Below are 21,419 nucleotides of genomic sequence, written 5' to 3'. Positions count from 1 at the left end.
TTCACCACTAGCTTAGAAGACTTATGGCACAGACATGCTGTGGAACACTCATTTAAAAAGTAGGCCAGGAAGGAACTGGAGAAGAATGAGTGGGCATTTACAACAACAGCATTTGCATCCAAAGCATGGATAAATGATCATAATCAGAACTTAGCAAATAATACATCAAAAGATATTCATAACAAACGTCTGAGGAGTAAAACTAATTTGCTCAGCAGTTACAATGTTGAATAGCATAGTGTTCAGGACTTAGTGATTTTTTGCTCCTTCAGGGATTCAAGTTGCAATTCTACACACATTCAAATTCTATCTAAAGCAATTTCCCCAAAATTCAGTTGGGGCGTTCATTTTTAACACATTTATATCTGCCTCTGAGATCAGGCTGCTGCTTCTATCTTACTCAAAAGCGATACTTTTAAGTTACACAAGTCACCCAAAGGCTTGAAACCCACTCGATATTCTGATTCCTCTATAGGCGAATTACACGTGATATCCTTGTTTCACGACCTCCACAGCTACCTGTTGCTCTCTGATTAGCAGCCTTCTGATGCAATTGCATTTTTGGACAGGCGACCCCAGCCCCTTTCACCAAAATCTTTACCATGATGACCCGAGCCGCAGCTCTCTTTCTAAGAGCTTCCCCCGCCTCGCGAAAGCAGTTTCAACCAATCACTCTACGGCCCATGCCTTCTATGTGGCTTTTTTTCCTTTTGACGACCAATGAGAAAGAAGGGCAGAGTAGAGGCGGGGGAGTTCCTCGGGCCATTTAGGGATCGATGCGGACCGTGCTCGCGCGGGGATTGGTCGAGGTGAGCAGGCAGTGGGCGGGGTTAGAATGGAGGTACAGTAGCTGAGGTGCCGGACCAAGCGGTCGGAGGTGGGGTGAATGAGAGCGGTCGGGTGGGAAGAGGTGACAGTAGCGGCGGCGGCGGCGCCTCGGGCGGGCCCCAATGGAGCTGGAGAATATCGTGGCCAACACTGTGCTGCTCAAGGCGCGCGAGGGTGAGAACCTGGTCTGCGCTCTGGAGCGCGCTCGGTCGGGAAAGGCCGGCGAGTGACAGGGAAGGCGCCCCATGCATTCCTCGGTTTGAGCGAGGGCTGGTCCTTTCTGGCCCAGCGTCCCCTCTCCTGCCTGGGCACCGCGGTTCTTGGGAAATGCATGGAGGAGGGGGTGGCCGGTGGAGCTCTGCGCTGGCGGGCAGGAGAAGTGGGCGGAGGACCGGGTGGTCTGCAGGGAAAGGCAGCAGTGGAAGCTCCCGAGGGCTAGCCCGGCCGGCGTGAGTGGTCAGGCGGAGGTGAGGCTGGGTTGGAGGGCGATGCTTGTTTGGAGAGCATCAGTGTGAAAGAGGCGGCGAGGGGACTGGGGGTTGTGGCACGGTGGCCAGTGAGCTCTTGCCGCCTCGGCTGCCCGGGCTATGGGAAGTACGAGGCTGCAGAGCTTCTGAGTCACGAACTAGCAGCCGAGAGAGGTGGACGTTTACGAGGCCTGGCAGAGGAGCTGTCCACGAAGCGGCGGAAACAACTCTAGATAGTTGAGAAATAGAGCAAAGGGGTTTCACTGGTGGGGGGACGGTAGCTTGTGGGTGATGCCGTTGAGGCGCTCTGGCTTCTTCTGTTTAAAGACTATGTACTTTCCTGGACTTCAGTATCAATCTGGGCATGAAGATGGCATCCTCAGAAGCCTTGCATCAACTCAAGGGTGTAATCTTACTTCCCATGCTTGAGAGGAGCTCAGAAATGTCATGATGTTCAGCCTAGCTCTAAGGGAATCCCTACAAGTTTATTAAAATAGTAATGTGTCTGATGTGCTCTCCCCCCACCCCACCCCACCCCACCCCACCCCTTACAGCAGTGTTTCTCAGCCTTGGTCACTTGAAGATGTGTGGACTTCAACTCCCAGAATTCCCTAGCCGGCCATGCTGGCTGGGGAATTCTGGGAGTTGAAGTCCACACATCTTCAAGTGACCAAGGCTGAGAAACACTGCTCTATAGGATATGGTAAGGTAACATGTCACATAGATGTTGCTGAATTAAAAGTGATAGCGCTTGGTGCTAAAATAGCCTGAACACTTACTTTTGTGGAATGATGTGGACAGGGATCCCATGTTGTCAGATGTGACTTTGGGTTAGTTTGTCCTTCTGTGTTTGCCTTCAGATCAGATGGGGAAAATAATGAGGCAAGAAGTGATTTCTTCCTTTTTGATCGAAGATGCTTTTTCCTCACAGTTGTAGCTGCTATTCTAGAGCAGAGATGTAAGTTAACTTAGTTCTCCAAGCTCCAAATTGATGTCTTCACACTTCCTTTAACTAATCTTAGCTAATAGAATACCTTCTGAAAGATAATAGTTTTATTTTCATACAACACTAACCCAGAGTTTAACCATGTTTCATTGAACAAGCCATAATAGCCTGGCATACTTATTGTACTTACCAGACAATGAATCTCATGAAGGCTTAGTACTATATGTAGATCAGGCCACAGCCACTGAAAGTCTTTGTGGGTGCCACTGCAAATCTGTCATTATCCTTTTATAGGCATTGTGGACTTTTGCATATAACATTTGTCTCTGCAAAAGGCTTGATATGACTCTGAGGAGTTGCATGTAAATCTGTATAGATCTATGAGTGTGGATTTACTAAACTGTTTCAGTTCTGCTTATTGTGGGGGAGGGTTTATTGACTTGCACAAATCTTTTTTCTTCTGATTCAGTTCCTGTGATCACAAGTAACACATTAAATGACAGTTTGAATTCTGAATTCATCAACAAAGTTCTTATAGCTTGATGGCAAGTGAGAAAAATTAGCTTTTGGATTAACTTCTATTAAAGCAATGACTTTGCATCAAAGGCCATGTAGGAGATGTTTCCTTTATGAGACTATTGCTGGAAAATGTTCTTTTAGCTCTCTCTCTGTATCTGTTGTAAAATTTGAAGTGTGCTGAGGCTGGGATGTTAGAGACTCTAGGAAGTCTTGGCATCTCTCTCCAAGAAGAGCATAAATAAAACTGTCATCCCCAATTCTTTTGTCTGCCATCTATTCTGCCATCCACCCTTAAGCACATTTTCTTAAAGGTACTTTTGTTGTTAAATAGGATTATTTTCTCTATATAATTTGTGGGAAATGTCAAACACCCAGACTATGGCAGCATACCAATCTTTATTTTATCTTTATCTAGAAGAAAGTGCCATCATTGGGACTTGCTTTCAAGAAAGTATGGATATGATTGCAACCTAAGCCAGCCACATCATAGTAACTGAAATTTCTGAGTAGACATGTATAGGAATGCGCTCAAAATGTCTTAATTTTTTAAATTAATGGATAACATGGACCACCCATTGAAAGACTAATCCATTGTGAACCAAGGATCTTTTAAGAGCTTTATATGACAAAGAATCTAGATTTCTTTTAATCAGAGGGAAAAGTGTTTCTTCATCATTTGGTAGCTATTTTGATGGACAAGAAGCTGTATGAAAATTAAGGTTCTGAATAAGTCTCTGCTTAAATTTTAAAAAATCTTGAAAAGAATCCTAGAATTCATAGAATTGAGTATCCCTATTAATTAAGCCACCTGAATCATAGGAAGGGACTGACATATATAATGAACAATTGCAGTTGGAACTCTTTGGTAGTAAAGAGAAACATGTGGAAATTTAAAACTGATAGAAAACAATTGAATTGGGATAAGAGAATGTCTGGGTCATTGGGAGAATAGCTTTCTTGGTAAGGTACAGAATTATACATTATTTTAAGATGGTTATAAGGAGGGAATCATTTATATTATGTTTGAAGTAATGACCATGGAACTATCTTCCATAAAGTACTGAGCCTTTTTAAAAAATAGTCACCATGCTATTAGGTCTGGAAGGTTTTCTGGCAGGAGATTTAGATTACTTTTTTATGTCAGTCATTGTCCAAATACAGCTGGATACAATTTAAACTGTGTCCATTAAATGTGCAGCATAAGATGTCTGTGGCTGACTAGGCATTTATGTGTTTATCAAGACTCTGAAGATATTGGTTAAATTCTGCAGTCTTATAAATGTGTATTTGAAAGTAAATCCACTGAATCATACTGTTTGGTAAATGTATGGGGATGCAGTCTTTTAAGTAAGTTAAAGTTTATTCTTCTCTGAAGAGTAATGGCAATGAATCTTTAAAAATTCACAAAGGAAGAGATAGGGCTTTAGTTCTAATGATGCAATACATTTTATAGAGAGAGTCTTCTGCAAAATTAGGGATGCACGTGAAGCAACCAGACCCTCCTCGTGCCATGTTTCATCATTTCCATACAATACTCTACCAGAAGTTGGGTCTGAAATGCACAGACTTGTTTATAGTAAGAGTTACAAACAGTAAAATGGACATAATAACATTAGGTTGCTATGTACAGATTGTCCCATATGTACAACCATTTGTCCTGTTGAAAAATTGCCATACTAGAATTCCAGAAGGAAGCACTTTATATTTGTAGGGCACTGAGATGTACCATTTCCATATGTTTTATGCAGTGTATTGGGATTTTATGCAGGCTTAAGTAGCTATGTAAATAAGCTAGAGCCCTTAAGATCTTTGAGAAGTTCCAATGTGAATCCAATGTGGAAACTGCTAGTTTATAGGAAAAAGAGGGCATAGAGCTTGGAAGTCTGTTTTGCTATGTTTAATGAGTGCATATCAAACAAACAAACAGTAGTTCTGTACTAAATATTTCAGCTGGTACTACTTCTGCTGCAGATGTAATACAACAAAATAAATACATGTTTGGTTATTGTACAAGATATGTATGTAAATTCTTGCATGAAATTATTTCTCTGTATAGGAAGTCTAAACTCTGTATAGGCTAGTTTTAATGAAGACTTCATTAAAACTAGCTATCAAGGCCAAACAAGTTCTCAAATCCTCTTCTGTACAGGCCTGCTTTTAAGAAAACTAACACTTTATTCTGTGAGGATTAGCCTCACCTTTACTTTTGGTTCTGGATTTCTCTAGAACTGAAATCTTCCTTTCTTGCTAAAGCACCTATAATCTAGTGTTCGTGCTATTGGTCAATTTAATGCATTTTGGTGGCAGCCCTTTTGCGTTACAACAGGGCTAGGCAACTTCTGAATGGCTGAGTGTTGTATTTAACATTTTGATGGAAACGAAAGAATGAGGTGGGGTAATGAGGCAAATAAACAGGATTGGTGTTTTTTCTTTCCTGGGTTTGGGAAAGAATTAAAGTCTTTGTCTATTTTTAAAAGTCAAGGAGCACAGTGAAAAAATGGGACTAAGATTAAATAAAAAGAAAAACAAATGACAACAGGTACAAAGACCAGCCTTAGAATTGACAATGAAGATGTCAAAGTAGTGGATAGTTTCTGCCTTTTAGGATCAACCATCAACAGTAAAGGAACAAGCAGTCAAGAAATATGCTGCAGACTAGCACTTGGTAGAACAGCCATGAAGGCCTTGGAAAAGATATTCAGATGCCATGTTGTGTCTATACCTACAAAGATCAGAATAGTGCAAGCCATGGTATTCCCTATGACACTGTATGGAAGTGAAAGTTGAACTTTGAAGAGGCAGGATAGGAAGAGTATTGACACCTTTGAACGTTGGTGTTGGAGAAGACTCCTGAGAATACTGTGGACAGTCAACAAAACAAACAATTGGATTATTGAACAAATCAACCTAGAGTTCTCACTTGAGGTACAAATGGCCAGGTTCAAATTATCCTACACATTATGTGAAGACCTAGCTCTCTGGAGAAGACTGTAATACTGGGAAAGGTAGAAGGAAAGAGTAGAAGAGAACGGACAGCAGCAAGGTAGATGGACTCAATTATAGTGGCACTGAGTGCTCTGTTGGAAGAAAGACCAGGTTAGGGACAGATTGTTATGGAAAAAATCTATGTGTTCACTAAGAGTCGACAATAACTCAATGGCACATATTAAGCCTATTCTGGACTTACAGTACTACTTAATGTTTCTTGCTTCAAAATGGCAGAAAATCACACCAGCAGTCATAAATAGAGGAGTCTCTGGAAGGTAGGGAAAAAAAGTGTCAAGTTCCCACTCCTGAGATGCAACAACAATACTGAGAAGGAACTGAGGCTATGGGATTCCAAACTGTATGAGATAGTGACCTTGAATGCAGCAGTAATATGTCTTATAGATATAAATTAACATTCATGTATCCATGAAGTCACAAGGAATCACAATTTGAAGGAGACTTTATGATAGCTAAAAATTCTATATTCTGTCATTTTTTTTCATATACATACATTCAGCAGCACATATACACCCCGTTTTTGCAGCATTCTGCTTCTGCTCATCAAAGAGAGTGACATCAATTATGTACATCATTATGATATCCCTCTCTTTGGCTCTCCTCTCCTGCTAAATTCCCTCTAGACTTCAAAATAACTTGCAACATCTAAATTGCCTTTATTAAGCTGTGCTTCTTTGCAGTTATGTACATAGTGAATCCCATTTACAAATGTTTTCTAAAAGAAATTAGTAATGATTTTACTAGGGGAGAAATTGGAGGACCTTTTCCCCTTTTTGAGCAATTCTGCCATGGTCACTGACTGTGTTCTGCAGAGATAAGATGCATGGAATGGCTGAGCTGCTGACTTCTTTTTCTTTGCGATGGATTTCTCCTTTGGAAGGAAAAAATATGATTGGTGCTGGGATTTAGTAAACGATAGAGCTGGGAGACTTGCATTGCTAAAACCTTTACAACATAGACCTTTATAAGGAATATATACTTCTGGTGCTAGTTGGCCTCTCCCTTCATGGAGCTGCAGTTGAGAGTATTGTACAGCTGGCTGCCCACTGCCTTGATTCACTTCCTTCCTAGATTTGTATAGTCAATCATATGGCACAATTATGTTGTGCCGTTTTAGGCAATGCCTGTTCTCTAATAAGAAAGAAAAGGAAGGGTTTGCTACACATCAGGCTTTTGTATTCTTCTGTCCGTTTCCTGCTCTCTGTACCTCATGGTTATGTTTCCAGGAAAGGTAAAGATGCCCTCAAGTCAAGCTCAACTCATGGTGATTTTATTCATGCATTTTTCTTAGCAGCGTTACAGAAGTGGTTTGTTATTGCTTTGTTCCAGCCCCTCCAACAGCCCTGGAATTTGAAGGTGGTCCCCCATCTAAGCAATAACTAGGGCCAACCAAGCTTAGCTTCTGAGAACAGCCAAAGCAGTAAAATGAGTCTCAAAACCATGATGTGTTAGTTCTAAATGACATGTCTAATGTCAACACTTAGGCTCCTCCGTTCAATATAATCATGTTATCTGTACTGTAGCTTCTCTCCAACTTGGAGCTTTATTTTCTAGAAATGTTGCTCATCTTCTATTCAATCCATTTCCATTGATTATATTAGAGATGGGGTGAATGCTAGTGGTGCAAAGAACTGGTTTTCTTTATAAGCTGCAAAAGTAGTGAACGCCGTTTCTTCAGTTAGTGAGATAGTTGCTACCTTCTGTGCAGCTGAGCTGACTATTGTCTTCCTCCATTCTATAGATGTATTTACATATTCTTGTAAAGGGTTTCACAGGAAATCTGGCCAACCTACTTCAGTTGGTTCTTTACTAAAGGCTGAGCTGACAGATATTTCTTAAGAATAAACTTTACTTCTGCTTCCTTATACGTGTAGGCCTTTCAAGAAAAAAATGACTGCTAGGCTTAAGCCCAGATTTATATTCTCATTTATTCATTGGATGGTCTTGCATATCAGTATTTCTCAGCTTCTGATTCCTTTGCTGTAAGAATATTAAGACTATAACTACCCCTGTATGCTTTGTGCTGTTATGGAGGTATGGGGTGGAATCTGTGTTTTTCTGCAAAGCATCTGTATAGGTTGATGCTGTCTAGGAGATTGTACTCAAGGCAATAAAAAGGCCTCATTAAGTGGGGAAAAGGTGGTTGCTGGGTAGGTTTGTTTCTTCTTTAGAGAGAATATGAGGAATTGGCAGTACATGTAGAAACTTAAGTACTTTAAATCCCTATAATCCATAATAGCACCCAACCGCAGTTTAGAAGTCAGCAATTAACCTTAATGTCTCTTTATTAGCACTGTAAATTCTATAACGCTACCTTGGTTTAGGCTTAGGCCATATCCTTATTTAATGTTACCAATGAATATTGGTAACCCATAAATCGGTTTCACTTCTTAGGAGTAGGGCTGTGCAACAGTTTGGATTAGATTCCAAAAAGGTGCCCTGAATTGTGTGAATATAGCATCTGTCTGGAACTCTTTCAAGCAGTGGCATCTTTTCCCAGGATCATGTGGCTGCCCTCTGTGGGTGTATCCAGTCCTAGAGACATGGTTTATTCTAAGAATTGCAGTTAGGTGCTATATTTATGCTCCTGTATGGTCCGAAGCACATTTTTAGAATGTGATCTGAAACTCTGCCTAGCCCTACAAAGAAAAATAATACAAGTTCCTGTCCTTTGACACTTGTTCTTATGTAAAGCAAGTTCACTTGTGTATTCAGGACTTGGCACTAACTAGAGTGTAATGTTTACCTGTAGTTGTGATATGGAAGTAAATCCTGGAGATCATATTTCAGTGCATTATGTACTTGGCCAGTGAAGGTTATTTACAGGAAGACAGTCCATGATCTTAATGAAGCTTTTCACAGTTGTACTTTCATCATTTGTGTCTGCAGAGAGCCCTTTGAAAAATTTCTTGATATATATTGCTCAGAAAAACATTGGGGTAGATTTGACCACTAATGAATTGAGTTCTGATGGCAAGCAACAGTTGGTAACAGTAGGATATTTATAAATAGTGTGTGTTCTGGTTCTCTCACTACTTTATTAGTGTTTTATTTCTTCTTTGTCTCATGTAGGTGGAGGTGGGAATCGAAAGGGCAAGAGTAAGAAATGGCGCCAAATGCTACAGTTCCCACACATTAGCCAGTGTGAAGATCTTCGGCACACATTGGGTGAGGAGTAAGATTTTTCCTATTACTTTCTTGACTCTAACTTACTAATGCAAGGATTGCTTAGTTGTAAGTGAAAAAGTTTCTAATGCTTGGAACAAGATCATGTTCATTCATCCTCCTGTAAGCTGTGTTCATTCATATGTTTGCATGACTATGTTGGATTTCATAGTGGTGCCACTATAATTAAAAATATTTCTGTCATGAAATTATTGCCTGTCTTGCCTTGTGCTATATCATCTCATTGTGACCTGCTAATAGTCTTGTGAAGGGACATTACTGAGTAGCAGTAATACTTTACTTTATAGCAGGGAATTGCCAAACAAAATCTTTCAAGGAGTATCCTGGTGTATTCTGGCAGGTATCCAGATGTTAGTCCTCTTGTTTTGTCCAGAACACTAAGTCTAGAATACTATAAACTGCTTCTAGAAAAATCTCTAGACTACCCCTAGTATGGCTCAGTCACCATGGTCCAGAGAGGAAATGGAACATTCCAGAGTTCTGCTTAATGTTCTGTTCCTGAAATGGTACGTTTTGCACATCTGTACTTTACAGTGTGATGAATTCAGGGACAATCTCAAGTAGGAAGGCTAGAAAAAACCTCTGCTTGAATTCTTTGTGAGCAACTGCCATTCAGAGTAGGTTCACACATGTAGGTTTAGTAGGTTACTAAAAGGGTCAGTGATCGAAGCTTCAGAGTCACACACCACAGTCTTCAAAAGTTCCAAGATGTACACATCTGTAACACATTAAACATAAATAATATTCTAAGTTTTTATAGCAAATTAAAATAAAGACCATGTGAGAATCTATGCTAGTAGAAAGTTTTGAAGTTTGATAAATCTGGAGGAAGTGGATTATCTTTTCAGACATGCAACACTGGAAACAGCATTGATTGTGCTTGTTGACACCTCTGGTGGGACTAAAATGAGGGTGATACAACTCTCCCGGGGTTTATCTCAGCAGCTTTCAGTGCAAATGCTATCAATCATGGTAACGTTTTAGACTGGCTTCAGGGATTGGGAGGAGCATTGCATTGCAGTGGTTCTCCTTCCTCTGTGGTCAATTCCAGGCAACATTGGTGGGGGGAGAGATTGCGTCAGAGTCCCTTGCTTTCTGGGGTTCCTCAGCATTTTCTTCACTCCTGTTTGACATCCACATGAGGTTGATCTGACAGCATGGGGTCAATATGCTGATGATACCCAGTTGTGCCTCTTGGCCTATCTAGCCGACCAAGCACTTGCTGAAGTCTGTCTCAGTGCTGGAGAGGCTCTTAGGGTCTGGATGGTGAGGAGCAGGCTTAGGCTTAAGCCTGTGCTGTTCTTTAGGACAACTTTAAAAACCTAGTAGCCATAGAAGGGTGTTCATTTCCCACTTCACTAGGCTATGAGGTGGGCATCTCTGAGATGGCGGGTATATAAATTTGATAAATAAATATTTTTTTATTCAAAAATTACTGCTATTTTTTTTTTTAAAGGAACTCTTTTATGTAAGACTTGAATTTTTTGTCTTCCTATGTTTGATGGAGATTTGGCTGTTTAGTGTGTGCCCCATACTATTTTGATATTTTTGCAGTACTACAACTGCATTAAGGAAGATCAAGGGGGCTGGCAGTTTAGATGAATGCCGATCCACAATTGTTGGCTTGGATTTTTCCCCTCTGGCATACATGGAGGGTTACTGGGAGAGGGCAGCAGGAATTTTTTTGCGCAGAGTAGCAAAAAAGGAAATAAATAATGGGAGTCCGTTTCATTGCTCAGAAAGGAATGTTATTACTTGTTTGAAAACTGCAATGGAAACTGGGATCCGGTTAGTGTTGGGGGTTCTGCTTGCCCAGAATCTGAGAACATTCTTCCTGAAAATTGGATTCATGGTTGCCTGTACATGAGGCTTTTTTGAACCTTAAGTAAGGAACGTGAAAGAAGTGGCATCAGTTGATAATTTTACATTGATATAATTAGGCTTTGGCATAAAAGAGTTACTTAGCTGAAGACAAGAAGTTTATCCCCAAACTTGTTTTTTTCATACACTTAATCATGGTGAGTCCTGTTTGGAAGGCTGATGCCCTGAGTGTTTGATTCTAAATGATGAGGGATACATATTGAGTTGGACTGTTGTCCATCAAACTTTGCAGTGACTCTTTGGAGCTCGAGTTGGTGGTCTTTCCTTGCCCTACATGAAGACATGAAGGACTGAATGTGGGACTTACTGAATACAGTACATATCTTAAGTTATTTCACTGACCCATTAAGTCCAGTTTCTCTTCTGTTCCTGCATAAACATTTTTTTTCCTGTTGATCCCAACTGTGTATTGAATTAGGGCTTCCTTGTGCTGTCCACAGTAATGCTCAGGCTTTTTCCTTGAGTGGTTTCACTTAATTATTCCTTCTGATGCATTATCTTGTATTTGATGGAAGAGGAAAATTCAGCTTTGGGTCTTTGCCAATATTTCAGTGCTGACCCTAAAAACTTGGAGATTTTCTGCATAGCCTAGCTATTTGTCCGCTTGGAAATTATAGCATTGGCCTGAGTTAATTTGGAAAGTACACTTTTCTCTCCCCTATCTTGAAATTGGAGTAATCCCAATATCTAGCCGTCTTATAAAGGGGCTCTTTCCTTTCCAACTGTTTATAATGCACGGTTTGCAGCATACCAAAAAATGTTGTTGCCACAGTGAATGCTACTGTAGATAGAGATAATACACATTAAAACATCGATGTCCAGGACTCTAAAGATTGTGGCTGGGCAGAGAATAATATGTAGGTTTTCAAAACTGTGCAGTTGTATCATATAATGTACAAAGTTGCCCAAGGGGGATGCTTTCTTTTGTGAAATTAGCAATCTGTGGATGATGGATTAGAGAAAAGCATGAAATTTCCCATCTCATGGGAAATCCATTTTTTAACTATAATGTATTAATTTCCCTCAATTCCATTATGGAGCCCTTGGGTGAGATCAATCTAATATGGAGCTTCTGGCTAGCTCGTAACTCTTGCCTGTGTTTGGCTTGACCAAGTTCTTGAGCACTGAAGAATAATCTTGCCAGGCTCTGAACCCTTCACCTTCCTTCATTCAATGTGCTCATTTCCTATCAGAGGAAGAAATGGTTCAGCTTGCATGTGGCTCCTCCCTCTCATGTTTCTGGAGTTGGTGTTGTTCTTCACAGATCAGGAAACCACAGCTTCCTCAGAAAAGCTGCTGCACAGAGAAGGAGAGTCTTACAACATGTGCCAAGAGAGGGTTGGGGCAGGGTGATTTATAGGCAAGAGGTTTCCTGAGAAATTTTGATTAGTCCTGATTCCAACAATGCGGCAGGACAATGAAACACCAGCATGAATTTTTGGGATATGTGGAAAACAAACAAAACCACTATCAGTCTTTTTGATCAATACTGACTTGCAAAAATGTTAAACATTGTTTTACTGGACACAAAACCATCTACCTGCCTTTAATTCAGTTTCTACTGAGATGCAATTGCTCTTTCTCTCTCAAAAGCCCGGCTTAGAACTGTATACGGAAATGAGGCCCACTGCATAGCTGTATTAGCATGTACTGTATCCAAGAACAAATGGCTCTGAGGTTTAGGGTTAAATATAAAGTCTAACTATTGACGAAATGGAGGTAGTACTGGAGGAATAAACTCTTTAGACCGAATTTTATACTGACCTTTGGGGGAGAGAAAGAAAGTGATACAAAATAAAATAAAAGATTACTGATAATGATAGAGATGACGTGAAGATTATAGATCAGTTAGAAGATGAATCCACTGGTGTAAAATACACATAAGATGTTTGACATATTCAAATTTGACTCTGTGGTGATTTGAGTCTCTGGGATATCTGTGGAGTAGCCAGTGTGTAGTGATAATTAAGGTGTTGGTCTAGGACCAGGGAGATCCAAATTCAAGTCTACACTCAACCATGGAGGCTCACTGAATGACTTTGAGCCACTCACTCTCTCTCAGTCCAACCTACCTCACAAGTTATTGTTATTGGGGAAAGAAGTGCTATGTACTCCACTTTGAGCTCCCAGAGGAAAGGCAGGAAATAATTCCAACATATAAATCAATGAAGTTGAAGCTTCTCAAGAATGTAAGTGCGTAGGGTTGGAATGGTGGCCAATTTTCTCATTGTCCATATGTTTCAGCCCAGTACAACTGATCTAGCAGGCATTCTGACTGGCAAGAAATCTGGATATCTTCATAGGGATTATTAGCTATTGTAGTCAGTCCCTGGATTACTTGAAATCTGTTTCTCAACACCATTAAGTTTTGTGCATCAGTAATTAATTATCAAGCTATATGGTGGGATAAACACCTGCAAGACTTAGGTATACACCTTCTAAGAAGGTGTATACCTGTATTACTCTCCACCCAGTGTCACAGTAATGATCTTCCTTTTCTCACCTGATATGGGCAAGTCATTATGTCATCTCTTAGTTAAACCTGACGCAGCAGAGCCCTAGCTGAAAAGCTATCTTGTTGCCTCTTGATAGAACTCACTCCTATATGCTTGCCTCCTTCCAGTTGAGCTGACATGCCTAGAGCAGAAACAAAGGCCTTGAGAGAACAATTTAATAAAAGGCTGAATGTTTATTTTTCTCTCCCTCTCTGTTCTCTTGGATCATGGCAAAGATCGGAACGAGGTTTATCTTTGGAATTAACAGAGAGAGAACTTTAACTTCTTGGGTGTAAAAATCAAGGGCAGAAAAATAATTAATGAAAAGTATGGTGGCTTAAATTTTGGCAAGCAGTTGAGGGAGGTAGACCTCTCATCTTTGCTTCTGCAGCGAAGAAACAAAAGGGGAACTGCAAAAGTCACGAACAGAAATAAGGTTGTGGTCTGAGAAAGAGCCGTCTTTCTCTCTCTAGCTGAGAATAGTCACCTGGAAGTTAAAACAAAATACCAAAACTTCTCTGGGAGCAATTAATTGAGCTGATTTTCTCTCAAGGAAACCCTGCTTGAAATTTTGTTGGACAAAGAATATGTCATACAGTTGCAGAGAGATTATTTGGATCCAATAGGAAATGCCAGATTCCTTACTTGGAGACTGTTCATTGTGAAAAAAACAGCTTTTTCAGGCCAATTAAGGATTTTGGTTTTATTTCTGAACTTAATGATTTAGATGTAATATATGATGCCACCTCACAGCCTTCTCAAAGTGGCGCCTGCCCCCCAGATGTATTCGGACTGCAGCTTTCAGAATTCTCAGTCAGCAAGTCGGTGTGTTGAAAAGTGGCTTTAAGTGCTGTCTCTTGAATCCTCCTTGATTGTGATATGGCTTCAAGTGTTTTCATAATGAGACCATGTTTGTTTCGCTTCCAGAGCGGGACTACCACAGTTTGTGTGATAAACAGCCAATTGGACGTCTGCTTTTCCGGCAGTTTTGTGACACACGACTGGAACTTATGCGCTGTGTCAAGTTCCTGGATGCTGTGGTAAGCACAACTAGATATGAACACCTGCTGGGGATGGGGGCACTAATGGCACATTTTTGCATCTGGGGATCCTACAGTGCATCCCTTTCAAAACTGAGGGCATAGCCCTGGTGCTACTTCCTTGTTTCTGTCTCCTTAGAGCAGAGTCTAGCGTTATCCCTGAAATGTACTGAAATAGTGAATTCTACTCAAGAGATACTGGAGTACATAAAGAATATTCTGTCATTTCCCTGATCTGTCTCACTGTACACAGAATGGCTGCTTTGGATCTTGTCAGATGGGTTTTTGTTCCTAGCAGAGATCTGTAGAGTAACTTGGTGTCGCTTGCTCTCATTGCAGGCTGAGTACGAAGTGACCCCAGATGAGAAACGGAAGGAGTGTGGGAAGCGCCTGATTGAAGCATATTTGAACCCTAAGGTGAGAGGCTCCTCGGGTTGCAGCAGCCTAGCAAAGGAGCCAAGTGGTTCATTGTGAGTTACTCTAATAGTGAGCTGGGCTTTGGGAAGAGCAGTTGCTTTAGTGAGAACTGTACTTGTCTTTTTTTTCAGGGGCATTGTGGTGTGTGTGTGTGTGTGTGTGTGTGTGTGTGTGTGTGTCAAAAAGTCAGGATGGTCACAACTCGGCAATCATGATGATGGTTGTGATGATTATGGTGATGATGATACAGGTGCCCATTTCAGCCCTTTCTCATTCGGTGCCAGGTCCTTGTAGAATAAGAATAAGAATAAGCTGAATCAGTATCATTCACTGCCTTCCCAAAGTTCCCATCCTACAACAAACTTTTTAAATGTCAAGCAGTGCAAGGAGACATACTAAGAGGCCGCAGCAATTTCTTCCTGTTCATTTCTGCTGCTATCCTATCCCCATCCCGCCAGTCCCATGATAATTCTGCTGAGGACTGGTGCTTTGGGAGGGGAATCTGGCTAAGTTCTACTATACCAGCTGGTGCTACTTGCAGAATTGTGAATCTTCATTTGACACTGACCCTTTGCCCTCAGAGTGTTGACCACGTCTCTGAAGTGCCCTTGGAGCTAGTAAATCTGTGTTCTGAGCGACTGGAACAGGAACCAAGTAAAGAACTCTTTAAGGAATCTACCAAGTGAGTGGGGGGAGTGGGTAGAATTTGCTTAAGGTTGTGTACATTTCCCTGGAGAACGACTGGTCACTCATCAAGGTCTAAGTTTGATCTTCACCAAGTGCATGTAGGATTTGTCATTGATAAATTTTGGAATTTGTTGTATAGGTATTATTCATTTCCCTGTCATAGAAGAGTTATTAGGCATCATAAAGCAGAATGTCTTGGTGCACATCTTCTTAATAAATATTATTTAGATTATTAGCAGAGCTGCTGAACTTTTGATAGCTGGTGGAAAAGCAGAAATCCTAACTTCATGTTTCAGAACCAGACATTTTCTTCTGAATTGTATTCTGCTTTCTTGTAAAACAGTGTACCTTCATTAGATATCTGAAGGTATGGTGCATCAAACTAAGGTGGTCTGCAACCTCTTTAGTATCCATATTAGAGATTTCTTAGACCCACGTGTACATTGATTATATTGATTTCAGTGGAAGAGAGGCAAAGCATACAGAAATAAGGAAGATCTACATCTTATATTATCTGGAAACAAGTACAGGCCCAGACTTGTCTAGCAAAGATGTTCTGGGTGTATGTAGATGACATTGCCCTGGTAATTTTTCCTTAAGGATAGTAGTTGTACTTGAAGCTACTATGGTATTAAAAGACAACTTCTTCAAACCAAGCAATGCCTGGAGTATCTTCCTTTGGTGATCTTCTTGCTGTACTGGCCAACCTAACTGGTCCTGCTACTGCAGCTGTGGAAAAAGTTCTATCAAATTGGTAATGAATCATTGGACTCCTGCTCTTTCTAGAAGACATTATAAATGGGAATCACCTTCATAGTGCTATCCAGGTTGGGTATTATGTATTTGGCTTTCCTACAGGGCAGCGTCTTTGGAATTGCCTTGGCTGCACAAATTAGGGATTTTCCAAATTCCTTGAGGGGTTTCCAGCTGGTGTCCAGTCAGTTATTTGAACAAAGAAGCCTCAGGCTCATTCATCATCTTTATTTTTCTGTGTGGGATGACCTCAGTATCCCTAAGAGGATCTGGTTCCTTTTCTAGGCTCATCCATGACTACCTTAGTGTGACACCTTTTGCTGATTATCTTGACAGCGTTTATTTCAACCGCTTCCTGCAGTGGAAATATCTGGAAAGGTAAATTCTATTTTGTGATGGACTCAGTGATACTTGTGATCCAACTTCTTTGGACATAGTGTTTATATATGATTTAAAGAGCCTATTTCTTACCCTTAACAATCGTGCTGACTGTTGAGTGGGAGGGGCAGTCTTGGTCACATAGTGAAAACATCAGGGTTTTTCCTTGCTAGCCTGCTAGAAACTGATTCCTCCTTTATTCTGGTTCATCGGGCTTATGTATAAAATTTTGCTTGTATAAAGTGTTGATCAAAGGAGAATAGAACTAACGCTTCACCTTTTTGATGGACAACTTACCATTTATTCTGATTCCCTCTATTTTTCTCTTAGGCGACATGTAACCAAGAACACTTTCCGTCAATATCGTGTGCTAGGGAAGGGAGGCTTTGGAGAGGTACGTAATTTGACCAACCCTGAGGAGGTGGCTCCCCAGCCTGTTTTTAGGAACCTACTATATGGAATATTTTTCTGTTTCAGAATAAGAACTCCACAAGAATGATCTTGATTATTTGAGATGCTAATGATCAGAAGTACCTTTTTGAATAGCATGATTGTTATGCTAAGCATTTAAAACCCTTTCTTGCTGCTTCCTACATTTGTTGCCAAATACTTTACAATCAAGGAAATACTAATGACTGCAAAACATGAAAGGATTCAGCAAGAATGAGATCTTAACCCATTCATTTAGGTTTGATTCTGAGCTCCAGGACTGTCATATTATTCCCAGCAGGAGGACTATGAACCCATTTTTGTAGTAAAAGCCAAGGCTTTTGTGATGGATTCAATAAACCATTTAATCTCTAAGATACCACAGCATTTTTGCTTAAAGATACCAAAGTAATGACTTCAGAATCCAATAAACCACTTAACTGATAAAGTTGATAAAATCCTGTGAACTGCCAAAACCATCACACTTAATTTCTTCCCTTCAAGGTTTGTGCTTGCCAGGTGCGGGCCACTGGAAAGATGTATGCCTGCAAGAAGCTTGAGAAAAAGCGGATAAAAAAGCGGAAAGGGGAAGCCATGGCCTTAAATGAGAAGCAGATACTGGAGAAAGTGAACAGTAGGTTTGTAGTAAGTACATAGGAACTGCTTTACTTCTGCCCTGGGCTTAAGAGAGGGTTGGTTATGCTCCTGGCTCTTGCTTGCTGCCCAGTCTCTGATCCATGATGGACGAGGCTAGAGTAAGTGGGATTTTCTTAGCCGGGTGGCAAGAGGGTGTTGGACTTTCCCCTCCTGGCCTATAAACCTAGAGAGCTTAACATATAGCTAGTGCAGGACTATTGGCCTCTCTCAGACATTGGTTTATATGGGATCTTGAACTGCCAGTAAATGCTTTGCAGAAAGTCTGGAAGATAATGGGCAATATTACATATAGCACTGTTCCTTCTTCCATACGTCTAAGCCTTACATACATACACACCCATCATGCTATACCCTTTTTGGGTAGGAAACATTATGCAGATCACAGAAAAGGAGTTAGAAGAAATAAGTCAGAGCAGTTAGGACATGAGGTGAGGAAGGGAAAAGGATATAGAGCTAAATCTAGATCAGGCCAACATATTCAGTGTACCTTGGTATACTTGTTGAAAACTGCGTCCATGCACTGCTTCGTACACTGCTTTTCTTCTTTAAGCTCTCTCTTGCTGAGGATCTTACCAACTCCATCTAACCATGACTTCTTCAGTCTTCCTCTTGAACCATTCACTCTTCCTTCAAATCCTATTTGGCGCTTGCGTTTGACAAATGATGGCAAAACACTTCCATGGCTTTAGTCCCAGTGTCAGTATGCAGCGTCTGAAACTTAGGGCCACATGGGTAGAGTTATCTGCATGGGTCCTGTCCTTCCCAGCTGATTCTAAGTCAGGCCATATTTGATGGGAGGAGCTACAACTGGCCTTGCCTGCAATCTGCTGGACTTTCAAACATTATTACTAAGCTTTTACTGAAACCAGTTCTGAAAGGATCCCAAAGGGGATGCACTGAGATAACTGAGCTCCCTTACCTAGTTGCATTTGTCTCTGTTTCACTGAAGAGAAACCAATTAAAAAGTGTCTTCTTGCAGTGACCTCCTTCTATTTGGCATATTCACTACTCCTGCTATTTCCTCCATCGCTTTTAACTCCTCTCCACCACTTAACTTTACATTAAACTTTATAGCATACAGTTAACTATTAACTACCATTAATGACTGCTTGAGTAACATCTTGTTTCAAGAGCTTTTTCTATCTCCGTATATCTGGTGTTTGTAAAGGTAAACAATCAGCAGAGTTCTGCATATTTGTATATGGGTGATGGGCTTCCTGAAGCTATTTTAGGTTTGTTTTAGTCCTGAAGTGACCTGATTGCATTGTAGGTGAGTTTGGCCTACGCCTATGAAACAAAAGATGCATTGTGCTTGGTCCTGACTCTCATGAATGGTGGAGACCTGAAGTTCCACATCTACCACATGGGAGAAGCAGGATTTGAAGAGCCACGAGCTGTTTTCTATGCAGCTGAAATCTGTTGTGGCTTGGAAGACCTCCACCAAGAGAGGATAGTCTACAGGTGAGAATGCAGTCTTCTTCTGGGCATAGCTGGAATTCAGTTGGGGACTATCTCAGTAAGGATTGTGCAATACATTGAGTGCTGTTACTGTAAAATAAAAATTATTGTTCAGAAGCTGGTCAGATATATTTCCCTTTGAAGGAAGTGAAAATATGTGTTGGTAAAGGCCTGGGGACTAGTCCTGCCTGACAAATATTCCCTTTATGCAAGATACAGATTAATGTGTTGTGTGAACATCTCAATGAAGTTATTCTTACAAATCTGTCTTTCTCTTCAGGGACTTGAAGCCAGAGAATATTCTACTGGATGACCATGGTGAGTAAATGTTTTTTACAGACCGATTGGTCCCCTCCACGGGTAAGTTGATGCCACTCCCCTTTTATAACCAGTAAGGGAAATCTGTAAATGAGACACTCTCATGATTCATTTTTCTTTAACAAGGTCACATCCGCATTTCTGACCTGGGGCTAGCTGTTCATGTTCCAGAAGGACAGACAATAAAAGGTCGGGTTGGAACTGTTGGCTATATGGGTGAGTATCCAAGGTGCTCTGGAGTGTTGATTGGAACACATGGAAGTCATGAAGCACATCAGAGCAAGGGCAGAATATTTTGTCATAACTTACAAGGCAAAACAGGTGAATGTCATTCTAAAGGGCATCTGAGCTTAAGTTTGAGTAACTGGTAGAAAATGAACACATATGCTAGATCTCCAGGGCAGAATAAGGAAATGCATTTGTCGCTTCATTTGCTTCTATTTTGACAATAACTTGCTTGATCCAAATATTTTCCCTTCTGGGTTACCTTTGGACTCCCAGTATTGTTTGTTTTGTGGAGCCAACAGAAATATTATGTGCCTGTAAAACAAATAAATCCCTAATGTTTCTGCAGATCTGTAAGTAGACCTGCTACCTGTTGAAGAAGCTGAGGCAGCTGCTAGGAGGGTGCTTTCAGGTTACCCAGAGAGAAACTTGCATTTCAAACTTTAGATTGTGGAGGATTTTTTTAATATTTAGCTGCAGGATCATGTAGAAGTGTAGCATTCCTTTCCTGAAACATCCGTGTAAAAAACCAGGTGCACTGAATTAGATGGAATTAACTCAAACAAGCAGAATTCCATTTGCTGTCAACTACTGTTTACACATTCTATGTCCCAAACCATCCAGGGGTGACAGATTGGAAATATAATTGCAGTAGGAATAAAATATTCAGATAATACAAATTGGCTTGCATTCACCTTCTGAATGTTTTGGTAGACATTCCTAACAGATGGATTACCTTGTACTGTTTAGATGGAGGAGAAGGAATCAACAGTAAAGGTTGGAGCCTACAATTACAATAGTATACAGAAAGAGATGGCTCCCTCTTACATCTTGTGTTACATCTCTGAATCCCAAGTAGGGGGAAATAGAAAATACATCCTTTACTTCTTTCTGCTTCTTCTTTGCAAGGATCCATCTTCCACCACCCCCACTCACAGTAAATATGAAGCTGGGAAAACATAGTACTTTTGACCATAGTGCTTTGGATTCATTGATCCTAGGAAGTTGTCTTATATTAAACTGGACTGCTGGTCTGTTTAATTCAGTGTTCTCTATGTTGACTAGCAGTGGATCTTCAAGATTTCAGGCTTTTCAAGACCTATCTAGTACCAAAACTGGGTTATTTGCATGCAAAGCACATATAGTGAGCTATAAAATTTTCCTTAATGTCAGATCCCATATATATAAAGATTATGTAAAGATCTTGCTCAAATGGTTCTTTTTGCAGCTCCTGAAGTCGTGAAGAATGAACGGTACACATTCAGCCCAGACTGGTGGGCCTTAGGGTGCCTACTTTATGAGATGATTGAGGGCCAGTCTCCATTCCAGCAGCGCAGGAAGAAGATCAAACGTGAGGAAGTGGAACGTCTGGTGAAGGAAGTCCAGGAGGAGTATTCTGAGAAGTTCTCACCTGCCTCCCGCTCACTGTGTTCCATGGTACGTGTGCTGCCTCTTTGACCATCAGGCAATTATAATTTGCAGTAAAAAGTCTTCAAAGGTCATTGGTGCTTGGTGGAAACTATAATATAATTAAAACTGAGTTTGCTCTGCTGGCTTACTGCAGAATGAGTTCAGCCAGAAAAAAAATCAAAGGTTTTTATTATGTGTGTTAAGTTGTTAAAAAACAAAAACAAAACTACTTTTAATGTAGTTTGGTAGCCAAGACCATCTGTTCATCATCAGCACTCAAGGTCTTGGCTTTTACAACATACTCAGCCATGGATTATTG

At 40.7% G+C, this 21,419-nt stretch overlaps 1 protein-coding gene across 1 annotated transcript in view; it reads left to right on the top strand.

Moving 5' to 3' along the window:
* Positions 1–852: 852 nt before the first annotated feature.
* The window catches only part of GRK6 (G protein-coupled receptor kinase 6), a 32,232-nt gene continuing 11,665 nt past the window's right edge, over positions 853–21,419 (top strand). Inside the window, exons 1-12 of the mRNA XM_088133946.1 lie at positions 853–1,002; positions 8,839–8,934; positions 14,256–14,368; positions 14,708–14,785; positions 15,367–15,467; positions 16,511–16,603; positions 16,934–16,997; positions 17,537–17,677; positions 18,960–19,150; positions 19,428–19,465; positions 19,592–19,681; positions 20,919–21,127. Coding sequence (XP_087990072.1) covers positions 951–1,002; positions 8,839–8,934; positions 14,256–14,368; positions 14,708–14,785; positions 15,367–15,467; positions 16,511–16,603; positions 16,934–16,997; positions 17,537–17,677; positions 18,960–19,150; positions 19,428–19,465; positions 19,592–19,681; positions 20,919–21,127 — 1,266 coding nt within the window. The 5' untranslated portion in view covers positions 853–950. The remainder of the gene's footprint in view (positions 1,003–8,838; positions 8,935–14,255; positions 14,369–14,707; positions 14,786–15,366; positions 15,468–16,510; positions 16,604–16,933; positions 16,998–17,536; positions 17,678–18,959; positions 19,151–19,427; positions 19,466–19,591; positions 19,682–20,918; positions 21,128–21,419) is intronic.

Source organism: Python bivittatus, unplaced genomic scaffold, assembly GCF_059951505.1.
Source record: "Python bivittatus isolate LINGU-HERP-01145 unplaced genomic scaffold, Pbiv_v1 ctg000080_np1212, whole genome shotgun sequence".
In the NCBI taxonomy this organism is placed as follows: domain Eukaryota; kingdom Metazoa; phylum Chordata; class Lepidosauria; order Squamata; family Pythonidae; genus Python; species Python bivittatus.
The sequence above is the reverse complement of the archived record's forward strand: the minus strand, read 5'-3'. Positions and strand labels throughout refer to the sequence as shown.